The 20,404-nt window shown below is 42.6% G+C and overlaps 1 protein-coding gene across 3 annotated transcripts in view; it reads right to left on the bottom strand.

Annotated features, from left to right (window-relative positions):
* ADIPOR2 (adiponectin receptor 2) overlaps positions 1–20,404 on the bottom strand; it is a 44,750-nt gene continuing 24,346 nt past the window's right edge. For 2 of the 3 annotated variants that reach the window (XM_084206760.1, XM_084206761.1), the window contains exons 3-8: positions 9,546–9,665; positions 7,648–7,819; positions 7,056–7,242; positions 5,822–6,009; positions 4,416–4,609; positions 1–2,753 (exon numbers count right to left, since the gene is read on the bottom strand). In XM_084206760.1, coding sequence (XP_084062886.1) covers positions 2,622–2,753; positions 4,416–4,609; positions 5,822–6,009; positions 7,056–7,242; positions 7,648–7,819; positions 9,546–9,665 — 993 coding nt within the window. In that variant the 3' untranslated portion in view covers positions 1–2,621. The remainder of the gene's footprint in view (positions 2,754–4,415; positions 4,610–5,821; positions 6,010–7,055; positions 7,243–7,647; positions 7,820–9,545; positions 9,666–20,404) is intronic. The other variant, XM_084206762.1, reaches the window with a different exon arrangement.

Here is a 20,404-nt window from a genome sequence, read left to right as displayed (position 1 = left end):
TTGGTTCTTTTATTAGCAGAAGTTAAGAATACAGCAAGTAATAAGATCCCATCTTATATGGAACCATCACCAGAGTCCCCAGCCATCAAAACCCCAGAATGTGCTTCATTGCTTCCAACAGTAAGCAATTGTTAAAAAGAAAATATACTGAACAAGGCCACTATTTAATGGGGAAGGAAAGAAGCTGTAGGTCCTAACTATTCTATGGCAATAACCTGCACACAGAGCAAGCAAGCCTCTGACTGCTGAGAGTAAGGCATTCAGGTGCCAACCTGGGAAGAGTTCTCAGCAAAAGCTACAGAAAAGTGCACAGCTAGGTTGTTTTTATTGGAACACACAAACTTCTTGAACAGAGAGACTGGGTTAAGAATAGCAGGTGGAGTACTGTGTTTTTGTAATAGTTCTGTGCTGTGTAGGACCAGGTTACAATCACCCTTGGAGGAGTGAACGTGGGATGATCCAGGATGGAGGCTGCTGCTTCTGCTGGTACTGTTCAGAGGTATCCCAAAGCACCTTCCAGCCAGCTCTGATTCTGATATGTACCACACCTGGCTCAGACACCAGCACTTCCTCCAGGCACCTCCCCAGCCTGTCTGGGATGCCAGTGCTACTAGCCCTTACATCCAAGGTAATACTGCCCTTTCCTTCATTTCAATACCACAGACCTGGGATAAACCACTTCCAGCCCTACAGGCATCCAGTGTCAGGATCCTACTGAGAACACATCCCTCTAAACTTGCAGGCTGCTGCAGCACCTCCTTCTGCAACTGACCTTGCTCTCAGAGGCTTTACTCCACTCCAGGGGTGAAGCCTTAATGCCCACTCAGCTTTAGGAGGGCATTCTGCTCCTACCTGACTCCATTAGACAAAGCAACTCCCCAAAACACACTGTGACATCCAGGGGATGGGAAGATCTTTGCAATCCATCTCTTTCCCTTGAAGAATGAAAACTGAAACTTGAGGGAATCTTAAAAAAAACCCAAAACCTAACAACAACAACAAAAATCCACCCCACACAACAACCAACCACCCTTTACCTTCCTTCCCTGTGAAATACTGCACGGTATGAGCTGTTTAACTCATCTGTGAGAGAGGTAATTGCTCTGAATTTCCAGCTAAAGCCTCCAAGCAATACCTGTGCCATAACAAACAAAATGTTCAAGTTTCACCTTATGACTCCAAAGATTCTCCTTCAGTCTGGCTTCTGACTGGGCTCCAAAGCTCAAGCTACATCAATTACACAGGAGAAGGGTATTTGCCTCCCCTTATATAGGAGGTGTGTCTGCACCACAGCAATCCAGCTGAACTCTCAGGTTTAGGCTTAAGAAATACCAGCAGTCCCACTGCTAAAGCACAGATGGAAAGCAGACCTAAGGACCAAAAAAAAAATTATTACAAAAAAATAGGGATCTATTCCTCCTTAAAAGAGAAACCTGCAAACTGCCTTGGCACATGGAGCCTGACACACAGGATGGTAATGTGCCTGAGGTCTGCAGTGCCTGTTAACTCCAAGTCCTGGAGCACACAGCTTCCTCTTTCCAGTCCATCTTAACCTCACCTCTGTTTCCCCTCACATGCTCAACGATCTCCTGACAAGCCTACTACCATCATCCCTCAGAGCAAACAAAGCAGGCTTGCAAATGGCAACCATCCTCTCCCTGGGGGCCTCTGGCTTAGGCAGGCACTGATGGAGTTGGACTGTTTGCCATTTCACATGCAGTTATCCCACCATGCTCCAGTTCCTATGATGAGACCCAAACCAACCAACTGTAGGATCCATGATCCCAAACCTGCCACTGCACACGGGCTGGGAATGCAGCTGTCCCCCCACTCAGGCAGGGAGAGATGCACCTTTCCAGGCACTGGAGCAAATCCATGTGCTCACACCGTGACCTGGATGACAGCATGATTAATCCAGCCTTCACAACCCTCCTGTGCATGTCCTGAGCCTACTCCAGGTGCTGGCCAGGACCCCACATTGCCCAGGGCATGCTGGCCACTAGGAAAATCGACAGGGCCAGCGAGCTTCACTCCTGGGAATTTTACCTGGTCCTCCTGCAATCGTTTATTTTGTGCAAAATTGAAACAGTGTGTGGTACTTGCATGTTGCATTCTTTACAAAAACCCTTTTCCCCCCACCCATTGTTTAAAACATTTATATAAATTTTATTTAAACAGAAAGTTAGAAATCTTATTTACATTTTGTTTTTCTCCCAAAAGAGCATCTAAAATCAACGCCCAAACCCTCCGAGAGGATATAAATTTAACCTTGACTTTTTTTTTCTTTTTTTTTTTAAAAAAAAGGAAACTGCTAAGCTATCCCTCCCCAATTCTACAAATAAATATGGCATTGAACAGAAGCCGATTTGGAAAGGGTCCTCTGTAGCTCAATCTGTAGATCCCAAGAATAAATTAGGTTTTCAGAATTTCCTGGTCTTCAAATTGATTTATTCCATTGCTTGAGGTATAGAATTTATCTTGGTTAGTCAGAATCCCCATGAAGCTCCATGCCTCATCAGCTGAAACTTGGATTCTTCTTAGGTATTCCTGTTGCTAAGCCTGGCTGCTCGGCCCGCGCCGGCGGCTCTCGGTCGGTTCTGCCCTGGGGCTGCAGGCGGCTCCTACTGCATCCCCTCCTCCTCTGAGCAGCCCCCTCCGACCGTGAAGCGGAACTCCTGCAGGTTGGAGACCCCATGGAAGTGCACGAAGGCGCCAGCCACGACAAACACGTGGAACAGCTGGTGGGAGTGGAACTGCAGAAGGAAACAGCTGGGTTCAGCCGGGGCTCCACGCTGCCCCCCAGACCCACGTTCAGCTGAAGAACGCAGCGACACCGAGCAGTGCCTGGTGCCACGAGCTGCAGAGTTAAACCCACCCCTCTGCTATCTTTAGCAAAAGAATCCAATTCTCTGCACACACACGTCCTCCCCTTCACTTCAGAGTCATCTGAACCAGCTGGTCAACCAAAAAGCTTCTTTCCTTACATCTTCCTCAGGTATTTCTCCTCCAGTCACCATGATTCTTTCCCTCATATCAAGTTTCCCCCACCCACCCACTTGCTCACCCCACTATCCCTTCTTCTCCCTCTGCTATCTTTAGCAAAATAATTCCATTCTCTGCACACACACGTTCCCCCCTTCACTTCAGAGTCATCTGAACCCGCTGGTCAAACAAAAAACGTGCTAAAGAGCTGCTCTAAGTCATCTTTGCAAAGGGACAAGGAGAATTTCAGAACCTTAGGTAAAAGGCTTAAGCAGGACACTTTGAAAATTAGTTCCTCCACAAGACACACTGGTGGTTCATGGACAAAAATGGCCCTCTCATACAGATAACAGGCACAAACTCTGCTCTGGTCACAGGCCTAAGTTTTACCAAGTGGATTCTGCATGCTGGTATTTTATTTCTCTACCACAGAGAAACAGAACAGACAAATGTGATATTGTATTAAAACCTAGAAACAACTGGATGTTTGGAATGAATGCCCAGGATTCACTGACTGGAGTAGAGCAGAATGAAAACTGTGAGAGAGCTACATGACAAAGCATGCCCTTGTCTGAGGGAAGCCATCCCAACATGGATAATGCTCCCGAAATATTCCTACAACTGTGTATTTGCAGGCTTCACGGGAAGCTTGGAAAAGAGTTGGTGGTACACCAGTGCTTTTGGAGCTTAGCTCATTATAGCAACAAAGCAACCAAGCAAACTGGTGCTGTGCACGAGCTGCTCAAACAACCCAGGTCTCATTCTCACTTCTAGTCTTCTTTAGGGATCTTAAACTATCCTAAGTGCAAGGACAGTGGCCTTCCAAAGGTCCACTTCCCCTCATCTCTACTCTTGCTCCACCCAGCTTCTTTCCTTACATCTTCCTCAGGTATTTCTCCTCCAGTCACCATGATTCTTTCCCTCATACCAAGTTTCCCCCACCCACCCACTTGTTAACCCCACTATCCCTTCTTCTGGGCCAGAGATTCCCCAAAGCCTACCATCTGTCCAGCATTTTCACTGGCTATACAAGATGAGGAGCCAGACATGGGGAAGATCCCAGAGAACACACTGAACATCAATGAAATGACCACGAACTGCTCTGCACAGAAGCAAGGTAAAGATGTGCCTTTGCAGGATCCTCAACACACACACACACAAAAAAATGTTTGCAGTTCCTTGCCCATCTGTTAAAGCTATCCAGGAATGTACTGAGGGGAATCTGCACACCAGCAGTTACCTCAGACCAGCCAGGTTGTGCCAGCTTGGGAAGAGAGGCACCAGCTAAGCCAGGCTCAGAGAGCCCAGAGTCATTTGGCCCCTGAAGACCTATTGCTTCTGGTGCAGTAAGAAAACATTGACACAACATCCTTCAGGCTCAAGGGGAACCAAGCCTTCAAATTGTCTCCTCAGCAGTGACTCAGTAGACTCACCCAGATGTCACACTTGCCAGGGAAGAATCTCTCCGGGATGCGGGCAGCATAGAGTGCAGCACCAGTGATGTACAGGCATGCCATGAGTGCCAGCCAGCCTATCTGCCCCATTGTGGCTGCTTTCAGGAGCCCCTCAGAGATGACAAAGTGCAGAGTGGGAATTACCCCACTAAGACCCAGACCTAGAAATACTCCTGGGAGGTAAAGAAAATGCGGGAGAGTCAGGTTTGAAGGCAATGGTGGCAGAGGGAGACAATGAAAACACAAAAGCTACGGAAGGAAAACTCAGCATTTGCCAAAGCAGCAGAGGGGTGACAGCTCTTGAAGCTGCAGGTCCCCAGAAGAGATTTACTGGAAAGGAAGCTAAAGAATGCACAACTTCCTTCATATACCAGAAGCTACTCAGTTACATGTCCCCCAGATAGCTGGAATATTTCATTCACTGACTGTGCCTGCCAGCTCCAGTGTAGGTGAGGCCAGTTCCTGCTCTTGGCCTGTAGAGGGAACTGAGACCACACAGACCGAGCCTCACTTCACCACAACGCTCAAGAGCAAGACAAGGAGACACAACAAAGAGACTGTTTATCATATGCTGCACAAGTACTCCTACCAAACAGAAAAGCAGCATCTGTGCTCATCTGATCTGCCATATAAGAGAACACTGATTATTTGTTTAGATTTTAGCAGCAAGGACAGAAAACTTGTAAAAACAGGGGGCATGGGGGGAATATTTATGTCCCCTACAGAGATTTTAAGTTTGGAAAGCTGAATGCTCTGAAGGTACTCAAACCTGTCCAGGAAATCTAGATTTATTGTAGACAGCATGTGCAGGTTAAGAAACAAGAAATATTACTATTCAACCCAGCTGTGTGCACATTCCATAGCTGCCCCCTAAAGCTCTCCTTCTTCCTACCTCAAAATGTGAGCCCAAATCTGGTTTTGTTCTTTTGATGATGTGAAGAAAAAAAACAGTCTTTATCTTAACTCTGTGTTTAATCCAAGCAAATCATTCACATTAATTCAATCATTCAATGATTTGCTAGTGTCTGAGTCTAGTGTTAAAAAAAAAGCACAAGCACGACAAGTACACATACACACACCAAACAGTCAGTCATTTTTTGAGAACAAAGTTGCTAGATGCAGCTAGAAATCCTTTGCACCACCTTTCCTACTGCATGTGTTACTGTCCATTTCAGGAATGCACTTCCAGGACTTGCACCAGCCCTTATCTGTGCATCCAGCTGGGTATAATAAATGCTGAAAAAAAACCCACCAAGCTCCCAGTTCAAGAATATTAGGTCTATAAAATTAAACTCCCTTGAGTCTTCCCAAGGTGGTTTTTCCAAGTGGCAAGCAGGAAGCAGGAAAGGCAGTCAAGAAGCAAAACAGTTAATTTCAGGTCTTACCTGCCCTTACACCCCGGTATTCAGGGGTGGCAAACATGTCCCATTGTGAGACAATTATGGCTGCAATGCCCAGGACACAAATCACAATCAAGTAGATGAAGCAAGGCTGAGGGTTGCAATAGAAGGAGTAGTACAGCCATGGTACAAAGCTGCCCATTATGAGGAGTGCAATGCCAGAATAATCCAGCCTAGAAGAAAACAAAAATCAGCGTCATAAGAAGTGAGAACCTTTGGAAATCCTCACACCTACACACTCTTCTTTACTAGAGCAACTGTCTACTTCTCACTGCTGCAGCTAAGGGCCTGACAGCAACTCTTCCACCTACAGCAAGGGATTACCTTACAGAGAGCCAGGAAGGCCATTTTTGAGACAGATATCAGCAATACCTTCAGCAGCCTTTAGACCAGAGCTTTGTGAGGAAAACTCACATTTTAGTTTCAGTTGAGGAAAGAAAGCACTGCAAGAGCTCTCTAAAGACAGGGTAGACACACACAGTATGTTCTGAGAACACAGCCAGGGCAAACACTTCAGTATCTGACAAGTAACAGTTAATTGGGCATCAGCTTCAGCTACCGCAGTGGAATAATGCTGCCATTTTTCAACCATGCTGGTTTTTTGTGCACCCATGTAAAAAAGGAAATCCACAGCCCCTGCTTTTTACCACACCCTGATGAAATACCCCTGCAAAAGGTGAAGGAGGTAATTTTTCAGTAGGGGACTTTAACAGCTGGGCCACTTTACAGGTGGTCTTGCAGATTACAGAATCCTGGTTGAGTAGTTTTAGGAAATATCAGATATTCAGAAACCAGCCAAAAAAAGAACGTGCAGTAAAACCAAAAGACCAAGACATCTTGATACACACTGTGGAACTGTCTTACATAAGTTTCAGGTTCAAAGTCAGAACAGCTGAAATGACAAGAAATAACGGTTGCACTAAAAATTCAAAGTCCTGCAACTAAGCTCAAGGCATATTACTTACAGCAGCAAGATGCAAGCACATGCCTGCCAAACAGCAGAAAATGATGGAGTTTTAAGACTCAAATGACAGCACAAAAACTCATGTTGAAACAAACTATAATTAGAAGAAGCTGCATTAAATCTCTGCTCAACTCTGCATGTACTTTGGAACAGTCATGAAATGAACAACTCCCACACTGGGGCTCCAGGCACAAATCCCAGTCCTGTTTTCCCACCTGTTTCCTATTTGGCCTGCCCTGTTCTCGAGGCACTTACTTGGAGAAGAGCCGGGAAACACCTTCTGAGTGGCAATAAACTGTGTGGAAGAGCCATGAGAAGGAGAGGCAGAGTATGGCTCCCAAGAAGAACAACCCAACAACCACTTTCTCCTGCACAGGTGCTACGAAGGACATGTTTGGCCGGAACATGTAGAAGATTCCCAGACAAAGGAAGAACACACATCCTGAAAAACAGCAAGGCAGAGTTCATGCATACTGAAAGCTTTTCTTTCTACAAGCATCACCTCTACCCTTCAAGGCTCTCACAACTCAGAGAAGCTGCAACTTGTGTTCCTTTGGCAATCCCCATTAACACATGAACAATTGGGAAAAGAAGGATCTAACAGTGATTTATTGATTAGGAAATGTTTAATGCATTTGTTTGTACAGTATGCCATAATTAAGCAAGTCAAATCCAATTCTGATGGGATAAAATTAGGAGAGAAATACCAAGTTGGTAATTTAACAGGTGATTAGTGGAATGCTAATGCTGACAACCCCACAGACTTTTCTATCTTGCTGTCTTTTCTTCGAGAGCAACAAAACCATTGGATGAGATTTAGGATTAGATGAAAGCAAGCTGAGAGTACCTAGGAGATGAGTCCAGATGTTGCCAGTCTCTGTGTGTATTCTGAAGATGCTCTTGAAGCAGGCCCGGAAGGAAGGCATGGGTGGTCTGTGGCCGTGCAGCAGGTAGTCATTGTCCTTCAGCCAGTCAGGCAGAACGTCGTGGGGAATCACTCTCCATCTGCCCTCCCACACCTGGGGGTTAACAAGAGTTCAGTGAAATGCAGGCACTGGAGCTCCTTCAGTGCATGGAAATAGTCAGAAAACCCATATTAGTAAAGAGTGAGTACAGTAAACAGAGGAGAGTTGATGGAACATCTCTGGGGAACAGGTTTTACACCTGAAATACCATGCTAAAGTCACCATGATGAACTGCACCATCAGAGAAAGGAATACTTCAGCATTCCACTGGACAGGAAGGCTATTGAGTGTTTTTACTGCTAAGGAAGAGAAAACATTTAATTCACTTCCACGTTCTGTTATTTTACAGGCCACATTCTCCATTTAACTGAAGAAGCCTACACCTAGTTCTCTCCAATAAATAAATAAGCCTGTTCCTCCCCCACAAGCCAACCTGTGTATCTGCTAGCATTTGGGGGGCAGAAAATGTGAAATGGTGAGAGGCCAGCAAGAAGAGTCCAACCCCCTTAATCAGATTGGGGAAAAAATGCTCCCAAGCTCACAAACAAATAGTGACAGAGCAGTTTAGGCAACAGACTCATGACTCTCAATTCCATGGGATTTCTTCTTGAAAGGGAGAGAGGGGGTTTGTGCACAGAGCTATTCTTGCAGCTGGCTCCACAGGAAATAAGTGTGCACAGATGTTCCAGCACTGCTTCAGTAACACAAGACACATGGAGGCTTCAGTGTGGCAGCACCGCCAAGGACAGGGGGAGCAGGGAGCTGCTTTATGTACCGGGGCTGTTTCTGCAGGCTTCCTTGGGCTTGCTGGCTGGCTAGAGTTACAGGAGCAAGGCTGAAGGTTCCTGAAACACTGAGTTTAAAAAGCTACATTCTTATTTCAGTTTCAACAACAAGAGCTCAGAGTTTTTAAATCAATTCTCCACACTTGCGCATGGAAGCAAAACAAAGCCATTCAGAAGAACCAGCCCAGTTAAAGACTGGGTTCTTAAATACATTCAACAAGAAAATAACTGGTTTAGTTCATGAACAAAAAATGTGAATTGAGGTAGAAACAGAATGAGGGAATTCATTTTACACAATCCACCCTACGAAATATTTTAAGAGATACAAAGATGCATAGTAAAAAAAAAATCAACAAAAGCAACAAATCAAAATGATCCATACACAAAAGACCAAGAAGTCACTAGGGTCCCCCTGTAAAAATATCCAAAATAGCTCATAAAACCAGCAGGAACCAGTGTATAAAGAGGCAGCATTCCTTTCAGCAATAAAGGAGGGCCAGAGACTGACACAGACCAGTGGCTCTAAAAAGTAGCAAAAATTGAGCCAAGGTCAACAATGCCAAAATCTACAATGGATTTACTTATGTATGGTTTCAATACAGCATTGTTTTCAAGTCAGGGACAAAGCTTATTCTACAATAGATGCAAATGGTGCTGGGAAAGCAAAATATTTGCAATTCTGAAGAAATCAGGTCAAATGACCTTGTAAGTCAAAGTGCCTCAAACCAGAAGGCTTTTGTTCTGCTTTGCACTCACAGGTGTTTCTCAAGGGACACACCTGAGTTGCATGATCAGCTCTGGAGTGTCAGTTGTAAATCCCTCCTGTTGCAAGCTCTACAATTTAATCCTCTATGACAGACAGATGCTGAGGAAGCACAGTGTTGGCACTTAGAACACAAGATGCCCGTATGGGGACAGTGAGAAAAGTACAGTCTGCTGCCCACTGGAGCTTCCTAAAAAAGGAAATTATTTCAGCAGTTTCCACGTGCCCTTACCTTACACACAAATTCTTCCATTCTCTCCATAGCATGGTGGGCTTGTAGAAGAGGTGACATTCCCATAAAACCTTCATCTTCTTGAGGTGACTCATCATTGTGTTTATTATCCTCAGAAGACTGGAGGGAAAAAAAACCAGAGAAAACCCTTTGTAGAAAGATGAACAGAGGAAGGTGATTCTGTTTTCCATACAAAGCTATGATTTGAGCTCTTGGCAAATAAAGAAATCTCTCCTTGTACAGCACTGGGAAAAGAATTCAGAAGAACAAGCAAAAAAATGATTACATTCTTAGGTATCTGAGAACAACTCACATGTCTAATCCGTTCTGCATATGTTTCCAGCAGGTTTGGAAGCCAGCAGTGCTCCTCTAAGTCACGCTTCATTAAATCCCAGATATGGAGTCTGAGGCTTGCAGCCTTCCCACCTCTAGGGAAGGATTACTCCCTGTTTTATGTTTCAATGTCACTGTGCCAGTGTTAATGCCTCCATAATGTATCTGGCATTTCAGGGTAATAAAAGGTAAGTCAAGGAGAGGCATCCATTTACCTTGTTAGAAATGTTTCACCTCAATTTGCGCTCCAAATCTGAAAATCTATTCTGTTAACTGACACTTCTGTTCAGCTTGTAATCCAGTATGGAATTTACTCATTCATTTGATTTTCAAGGTATTTCAGAAACTACTATGAAACTTCTGCCAGTTAGACAAAGGCAAGTTATCAAAGAAAAGCAGTAACAGGGATCAGAGTTTTAAGCCAAGTTCAAATAAAGAGAAACATCCATATCCTCAGGGTGTACCAAGAGAATTATGAAAAGGAAAACTAAAATAATCCACTGAGCTGGGATATCAGGCTGGTGCACATCATTAATAACTTTACAGGAACAGTGTGGTAGTTTTCTGCTCTTGCATGACTTATCACATCATCTGCATATTTTGATACACTCCAGCTTCCCATGGAGAAGAAAAGCAGGGGGCCATGGAAGTTCTACATTCCTGTTTGCTTCCTACAATGCTCATGGCCCATCAAAGACTCTATTCAACATTTCAACTTCCAATGTAAACAAACTGGAGGAAGCTAGGAAGGAGAGAAGGAGCTTTTTGCACCCTCAAGACTTAATGCAGAAAGCTGCCACACACCCCATGGCCATGCCAAGAAAGCTCCACAGTCAGCACAGAGGGAGACTGGCCTCCTCCAGACTTCCCAGAACAACTTTCCCCCTCCTATTCCCACACCATGGTTAACAACTTTAAAATCAAGATGATGTATCAATAATACCATCCAAAGTGGCTGAGAATATAGTATATAATATCACTTATTTTATCTACAAGTTATGATCAGTAATGTTCAGATTAATGCCCTGAACTTCCAAGCCAGGGATGGGAGCTGGCTCTGCATTTGTCCCACATTACAGCTCTCTCCCTGGTGTCAAGCCTTATTAACTACTTCTGTCAAGTTAACTCAATAAGCAGCTTAAAATTCTCATTTTTGAATAAAGAAAAGGAGGCTTCTTCCAGCCTACAGTGAGCTATCCAGAGCCTTCAATATTTTTGGGGGTTTTGACAGAGAAATGACATGTTCATACCTGTCTTGTACCCAAGCCTTGCAATACCCAAGCCTTTCAGTAGTCACTGAATCTTCATCTTTTAAAGAGGCCCCATCCCAGTTCTTGACCCAATTTTGCTTACCCAGAATGCAATTTCTGGTATGTAATACACACTACACATCCTTCAGGTTTTAGGTATGACCTCACATTTGTCCACACCAGGAAAACTTGACTGCCTTAACAATTAACCCACGTACCTTGTACCATCTACTCACCTTCATTTATCATTCCAGGGAACAATTCCTCTGAACAATATCTTGTATTTTACAGCAATGATTGATATATTGACCAGCTCTAAGCAGATTCTCCAGCAGAAAAAGACAGTATTAAATACACTCACTCAGCCTAGGTTAGCCCATTAGTCCTATTCAGAAAGGCACCAGGCAACAGAAAGATGCAAATAGCTTTAATATCCTTCTAAAATAGGCACAATTCCTGTTAGGCACAGGAATAAAAAGCAAATTTGGTTTCATTCTGACTCAACAACATTCACTGACATTGATGCCCCACACTATCAATTTTACTGGCTTTTTCTACTAATGGAGCTCTCCAGGATTCTGGGCTTTCAATATCATAAATAATTAACTCAAGGTCATAGGAACATAGAACGGGTTGGGTTAGAAGGCAGCTGTAAAGATCAACCATTCTAAGTGCCCTGCCATGGTGGTCTGGAGGAAATGCTCATGATAGCCTGCACAATTTAGAAACTAAAGAAACCTTTGGTTTCCAAGAGCATGCCTTATGGAAAAGCAAGGCTGGCATTTCAGTTCCAGTGCATTTGAAAGAAGCAGCACTGCTGTGCCTTTTAGCTACTCTAGAATTCCCTCCCCCAGCAGCACACAATAACCAGCTCAAATGGGGTGGACAAGTTAGTACCCCTCAATTTACACAACTGGGTGGACTGAAGGAAAAAAGGTCCCTTACAGAATCAAAGCCTGTATTCATTGCAGTCTGCCCAGTGACTCAAAGCCAAAAAATGTTCATTTCCCCCTCTGCAGACACTCCCATTTCTAGAATGATGGGAAGGCTTAAATTTGAACAGACTGTAAAGCTTGAAGAGCACAGCTATTTCTGAGCTAGTCCAAAATCTCTGCATTTTGGCCCTGTGCCTACAAACAAATCATTACTGAGCTTCTTGTGGTGATAAAAGGAATTCATATCATATACACAGTCCAGATTACTGCCAAAAAATGGAATGGATTTTACTATCTCCTTCCTGCCATTAAACTTCAAAATTAGCATTCAAGGGGTAAAACCTAAAGCTCAGCTTCTTAGTCCTTGTCTTGCTAAGGAGGCAAAAGGAGGCCTGATCTGGAACACCCATCCTCTCTTGACTCCCTCCTGTAGGGTCTTATTGGGAAGAACAGCAAACTGTGCTTGTTCAAAGTCAGAAATCTACACTGGAGGGCAACACCAAAACCACTTTTCACCTGGATCTCTGAAGGAGTCTACTGACCTTCAGTTCTTAAGTCAATGACTGAAAGGAAAGAATACCACTCTCCTGCTCAGAAGGCATATTGTAATATTTCCACTGTGACAACTTCCTTCATATCTCAGGACTCATTATTTTCTCCTCTTCAGCTGACTGTATCAGAAATTCATGAGTAATTCTAGACCGTAACAACATAAGCAAGCACATTCTTTTAGGACACATTTTCAACTATTTGTAAGTCCTGCCCACAGAATCATTTTGAAATGAGAAACATATTGGGTAAATAATATCACTTGCCTAAAACTGTTCAAGAAATGAGAGCCCAGAAGAAAACTCTGATAATCCCACTTCAAATGAGCTATGGTATATCCTGAATTAAGTGCTTCAAGAATAACTTTTGCTTTTGTAGTTTCTAGGCCATAAGCCAAAGGGATTTTCACTCAGCTGACGTTTCAGATGTTCTTTTACATCATCTAATTTACTCAACCTCTTTTAAAGCATCTCAGATTTGACTAAACAATTCTGTGAAGTCTTCAGAGCATTTTACAGTATCTTTAAATAAACCCCCTGGTTTGTACCAAGCAAACTTGTTACAATCAGCAGCTGTCACTCTTCTGCTGAACACATGCAGCAATGTTTACACTCAGTCTTTCACATTAATCAAAAATCATGGCTTCTGGATATGTACACTCTAACTTAACTCTATGGAAATACCAAGCAATTGTTCCAATTTTAATCCTACTCCCTTTGCAAATTCACAAAGTGTTAAAGCTACTAAAAACCAGTACAGGTACCAATGAGATGGAAATTATCCAACAGATGTATAAACACAATCTGAGTTGAGTAACAGTACCAGAGAATAAAATAAATCCAAAGGACAAGTGAAAATATCCAAAGGAACCAGCTTTGCTGGTTTATCAATATTCACTTCATTTTGTTAAGCGTTACAGCTTCTTTTGTGATAACAGTGACAGACAAGAATGTAAATGAAAAGGTAGAAATCAGACTTAATAATATAACTTTGTATGGAGAACCAAGCAACACACTTCCAGGGAGAGATCATCACCTAAACAGAAATTCCAGAGCATATTTTGGTAGGGATCAAAAAGGTTTAATACCAAACCCAAGGCTTGGAGAACCAGAGCAAACAAAGAGCAAGAAACCCAAGAGCTTAATTGCACGGTGCTTATCATAAAGTAACTTTAACTGTAAAATTTCACTTTTATAGCAATGGCACAAAAGGTAAAAAAAAAGTTTACACGTACAAGAATTTCTTGTCTGAATGCAGTCCAAAAATGTCAGATCACACAGCCAAAGATTCTGTTACAGAGAAAAGTGCAGTAAAACCTGCTCTAGTAAATGCAACATATTTCTCTTGTCTACTACAACAGCTTATCCTCCTCACACAGACCAACAGTTTCTATACTATCACTCTCTCAAATTTGGCAAAAGACACGCTGTTTAATAATGTCCTTACTATGGAAAAGCCTGTCAGAAGAAAAGTCATAATTGCAGAAAAAGATTCCAGAAACATTTTCCCCACTTTTGACTAAGTTATGTTCAATGGACTTCAAGCAAAGTGCATTTTATTGAGGTCTGTAGTTTCTTGAAGTCAGTTTAAATATTTCTAGAAAGTTTCAGAGTTTGCATATGACTGCTCCTTGCACAGGTGACAAATTAGTTCTGGTTCATCACTTCAGAAAGCGCTGTCAATGCTGTCGTTTGAGTGTGCAGGCTAAAAGATAAATGAAATCTGAATGGAGCCACCTTTCACTCTAAAAAGTGGTCACTTTCTGCCTCCCCCCATCTGACCAGTGCCCATCCTGTCTCCCAGCAGAGACCAGCAGCTCCCAGCCAGCTCCCCCCAGTTCATGTACTGGGCTCAATGCTCCATGGAATATCCCCTTGGCCAGTCCAGGTCAGCTGCCCTGGCCACGCTCCCTGCCAGCCTCCTGGGCCTCTCCTCACTGGCACAGCATGGAACAGAGCAGTCCCTGACTCAGGGTAAGCAGCAACTAAAACATCAGAGTGTTATCAATGTTCCTCTCACCCTTAATCCAAACCAGAGAATTGTACCAGCTAGAAGGAAGAAAATTAGCTATCTCAGTCAAAACCAGGACAACTAGCAACTGCAGTAAAACTCTCCTGGGCCCCAGAAAGGGCACAAGTCTCCTGCATTAGAGTTTCTTTTCAGACAGTCATTAATTACTCAGTTACCCAGGAGCCTAACTGACCATGCACATACCTCTGCAGTATTAAGCTCTGGAGTTAATGAACTCCCATGTCTCAAAGTTCAGCTGTCTGTGATGCCAACTCACCACCAAGATGTCACCAGTGCCCTAAACCTACCACCACAGGAATTTCCAAAGCATGATGCAGGCTGAACTTGTTCTAATATTCTTGCTTCCTTCAGCTGTTGACAGACACTCCCCCACTGTCTTCTTGATCAGTGCCCTGGCAAAACTCTGTGCCTTGGTAGGCAAGATAGCTCAGAAAAAGCAAATGTCTTGATTAACACTGAGTCATGGCATGTTATATGACACGGCACTTAGGCATTATTTTCTTCTTAAAACTCAAGTTACAAAACATATGTTGCTGCCTTTACAATACCACTGTTATCCCCCACATTAAACTGAAGTCACAAAGTCTAGACATGACTCTGAGTTTTTGCTCTTGTTTATCTTGATCTCATCAGATGAATTATTAATAGTGCTTAACATGACATTCAAATCATTTTATGTTCCTTGGGGCAGCATGCCAGACTCAGTAACTCGAGAGCTTTCACCATAATGGCCAAGACACGTTCAAGGCTATAATATAAAAATGTTATTTTTCTAATGGCAGTTCTGTAACATCCCTTTCAGCTGGCCAGATTGCTTTTTTTTCAGCAGCAACTCCTCAGTGCCCATTCTGTCAACTGACCTGTTATCAACCAGCCTTTCTTAAGGGGGAAGCAGCAATAAGTGCAGGCTGCCATGCCATTTCTCCTAAAAGCCTGTTGCACATTTTTCACAATTTCATCAACTTATATTCTCTGAGTTGTGAGAAATAAACTGGAAACAAACAGCATCATAAAATTTTCCCTGACTTTCCCTAACTTCTGCACATACCAAGTTATTTTAAAGTAACAGCTTTGTCCTTTAGAACTCACATTCTCCCTGACAAGCTTGTAAACACAGCCACACCAATTTCCAAAAGGAAACCTCTAAGCAGGGTGTGCAAAGCTGCCTTTGCTGTCACTGGACCAAGAAAAGTCTTTCATTAGCACAGTGCCAAAACCCCTTTAGGCCCATTGGTCAAAATGTCAAATAGTTGGAGGTTCCTGGAGTTTAGTGTTTTTCTTTTGTAGGTCACCTTCTTATAAGAGATACAGTCCATTTAATACAGCACTTGAAAACAGCTTTACACAACTGGTCATGGGTGACTGCTTGCTGGTACTCATTAAAAACAAGCACTAACATTCAAAACTCATTTAGCAAATAGTCCTAGGACAAAGTCACATTTTGCAGAAGCCTTGCTAGAACACCCTGATTAAACTAGCTCCCTTCTTAAATATCTTCAGATGAAAAGGGTCTGTTGAATCTCTGAGCTGATTTTATGATTTTATACTGATTTTCTGTCAAAGCCCATATCTGACAAGGGCCCAGGGTCTCAATGCCACCATGTGCTCAGCAGTAGTTTGGGAAGGGCCTGTAGAAATTGTTTGTACTGCAGAAGAGTCTCATGTGCCATTTTCTACTCCTCTGCCATTGCTAATCCTGACAACAGAAAAAGAAAACAAGCATGCTGGGCTTATGGAAAAAGAAACGCTCTATTACAAAAATAAACAAAGAGAGATTGAAAGTGTACTGCTGAACTTAACAGCAGAGTCTATCAATCTGAAACAGCTGGAGGAAGATGCAAGCTAACCCACCAGTACAACACTATTTTTTTCCTCTTATATCACTGTAAAAGGTTGACACACCCCCCCACTGCTGCCCAAATCAGGCAGATAGGATCTCCAGGAGAACAAAGGCAAAACCCATGGAATCCAACCCCTGTGCAGGGAAACTGTTGTGCCAGTGAATTATAAACAGAACTACTCCCTCCCTCTCCTAGTTTCAACACACAGCACAGCAAGCAATGGTTACAAAACCTGCTGACAGGCAGCAAACTCTGAGCAGCAACACTTGCCCTCTCAAAGGACAGAAACACTCCCCAGTAAGAGGACACAGTTGAATCCAGCTGCAACTCAACAACCACCACCTAGGACAAATTCCTTGGTCCTTCACAGAGGGTTTTCTGGGAGACAGAGCAGACATGGAGAATGGCTATTTCCTACATGTTACCAGCCTCCTGGGCACTGCCCATGCATGGCTGACTGGATCCCCAGTTTGCCTTTTCTGCAGAATTTCAAGCTCTCACAGCCTGTTCATAACCCAGGCACATCAATGTCAGCGAGGGAGGCACCAGTGGGGCCTGGAAACCATCTCTATAAACATGTCCCATTGTCTTTATACTGTCCAAGTGGGAATACTTGGAGATATTCTGCTCTGTGTATCCAAAAATGCTTTTCTGTAGAAAAAAAAATTACTTTATTCAAGCATTTACTTCAGTGACTAGCAGTATGAGTAAAATTCACATTACTTCCAGTTCTTAGAACAGCAAGTGAAGGAGAAATGCAGATGTTAAGATCTTTTGATCTGAAGCAAAATGTCAACTCACATGCTTTCAAAGAATTAACATTTCTTCCCAAGAGTTGCAAAAATGAAAGAATGGAAGAGGTGATAAAGAAATCTACAGAACAACAACATTTGAACACAATCAGCTTTAAAACAAAAGGAAATGTGCTTTGGTGGGAAGTCAAACTTGATTTTACCAGGCCTCTTCCATTCCCACTTTACCAAAAAAACCTGCAATGCAATGGAGGAAGAATTCCAGAAGCAAATGCCAAGATCTCAATCATAACCCCAAAGAACCAATAGAAAAATGCCAGACTGAAAAGAAAGCTAAATTGTTTGAAACTTGCAAGTAGATCTACAAAGGATGAAATTTCACACAATCAGAATTTACAAATATTTACCCCCAGAAAAACTATTCTTAAGGCCCAAATGTCTCTCTTTGACCTTCAAGACTTCACCTGTCTTTTCACTCAGCTGGCATGCACCAGGAGTCAAACAGACAATTCCATTTATTTACATGCATCCTTCTGCAATACCAAAAACTCTGTCTGTAGTCTGCTCTTGTAGTTAATATGTAAACACTTCTGTAACAGAATATGTTTTAAGTTTTATGATTCAAGTTAAAAGCCTCGAGTCATTTGCTCACCCTAAATTACTCTAAAAATTCTCTTTTGTACCTGAAGTTCTGTTACATCCTTCTGCCTTCCTCCTTCAAGTCACTTTGGTATTTATGCTCTAGAAAGATTCCTGTAAGTACATGGAGATATCATGAAATTTGTCAGAGGTCAACCAAGTTCTCCCTTCAAAGCCCACACTCCCTGAAAAGCAATCCAGAGGAGTATTTACCCAAATTCCTTCTCAACTTGAGGTCTACACAAACCTCCCCCCAGAACCTTACTGTAGGTTATCAAACACTTCAAAGTAACAGCTCTCCACCTTATGGGCACATTTTGGTGCCTCACAGGACAACTGCACAACAGCTCAACTTCATGGAAGATGAAAGGAATCATCATCCAAGCACGGGGAAAACCCATGACTGGAACAAAGGCAAAGAAAATGGTTCTGTTGTTTACCTCCTGTCACTGACAGGTTAAAGTACAAAAGGAAAGAGTCAAGCACAGGGTTTCAGGGCTGCATAAAGAGCCCATTCATCACATGGCAAGAAGTCACATGCATTTGATTGTGTCAGCTTAACAAAGTCACAGTAGGAGAGATTTCTTTAGGAACTATCACTGCTGGAATTACAAAGGCAGTTAAGACACAGAGACTCTGGGACAGGAGAAAGAATGCTGTCCCAAAGGCAAGGCAATCCAGGATGCCACAGGAGGGAAAACACCTGCTGAAAAATGCCTTATCAGCACATAGTAGTAACCAGAAAAAGGAAAAGAAGTTTAAACTGCTGAAGGAATGAGAGGAATTATGCAGCTTTTGCTTGATGCTTTTCTCAAAACCATAATCTGCTCATCATGCAGACAAATGGTTACTATTGGTCCAAGTCACAGAAGGCTCACCACTCACCTGCCACTACACTAATCTCACATTTAAAGACAGCGAGATGTGTATCTAGCCCTTGAAACTGGTACTGGGAAGAGGGGATAATCCATGGACATATTTGAACTCCAGGAAAGAACAGTTATGGAATAAAATACAGACTGAGAATTTCAGGTATAAAAAGGATATTGATGTCATATGATTTTTATCTTCTCATAGGGATTGTTATAAAATTGGCAAATTAACAGCACTGGCGGAAGGATGCAGTTGTGTTATTGTTATTTTGACTAAGCATGTTCTATGCTTATGGCCAGTAATTCTTCGCTACATGTATCTACTGAATGCCACAATTTACAGAAAGTAGGATCTTTCATTTTCAGTTCACAGCTATGCAACCTCCCAGGTGCCAGGGTCAAAAGCCTCAGAAAAAAAACTTTTAGGAGTAAATCTTATTTGTTAATATCATCTTCATTTTCTTAGCAAAAAAAAAAAGCTTTAATACTTATGAGGACCAATATTTTGGTCCATCAAAATTATAAGTACATAGTATACAATGCAAGCTGTGAGGAAGATTGAAATTAATTCTGAACAACAACATAATGACATGCTTCTATGCCTTCCTTCTCAGAAAAGACTATTAAAATAATTCATCAAAAATTCATCAACTACTAACTCTTAAGAGCTCAGACTGCTTACTTCTACAAGTGGAGCAGGAAGTGGATATACAAGTAGGGAAAGGAATCTTGTATAGAAGAGTTTGGAGAAGATTTTATATAAGAGCTGCAATGATATAAGCACAGTAATAGGAGGCACTGGGAAGATAAACAATGCCATATTATCACAGGATAAAAATATACATCTTTTTACACTAATACCCCAAGTCCTAGGCCCAGTACATTTTAGAACACATATCTACTATGATAAAAGCTCTTCCTAAGTAGAAGCATTTATAAGAATATTAAACAACAACAGTGGTTCCACCATCAAGACACGACACAGCCCTCACTGCCTTCCCTCATCCAACACAGAATTGTTGCCATCAGCTCCACCGTGGCTGCATTCACAGTGGGCACTACCTGAGACCTTTACGAGGCTATGTTTAGCTTGGTTGCCACCTAGCCAAGAACAATATCCTCACAATACTGTTATCTGAACATGAATCTCTTCCAGACCAGAGGAAAATGAGGCTTTTGAACTTAGAAGTCACGCTAATGAACTAACACACGTCGCTCTGCTGAGACAGATGCACAGAGCCAGAATGCACAGCACAGCAGAAGAGGGAATCTAAGCTGACATTTGAGCAACAGCTGTGCTGAGGCTCACACAAGGCAGAGGAAGATGTATAGCATAATGTTTTTTCCAGATTATCTGGAACACTGCAGAATATCACATAATAAAGGCCATTTGGCAAGCCAATATTGGCACTTTTGACAGCAAAGTGTTTTGGGATGATCCATTAGAAGCATCAATTATTCAGCCTTTTAAGACAAAATACAATTTAAAGACATCATACTAACAAACCCAAGAAATCACAGAGGACAGGAATGAAAGGATGAAAAAAAAAATTTAAAAAGCGCAAGGCAATATATGGCAGAGAAAGTGATGCAGATTAAGATGTAACAGCAAGACCCAAATGGCAAAAACAAATTTCTGTGACAGCACTTCAGGAGA

Source organism: Fringilla coelebs (assembly GCF_963513975.1).
Source record: "Fringilla coelebs genome assembly, chromosome: 5".
Classification (NCBI taxonomy): domain Eukaryota; kingdom Metazoa; phylum Chordata; class Aves; order Passeriformes; family Fringillidae; genus Fringilla; species Fringilla coelebs.
This window is presented reverse-complemented; position numbering and strand designations above follow the sequence as displayed.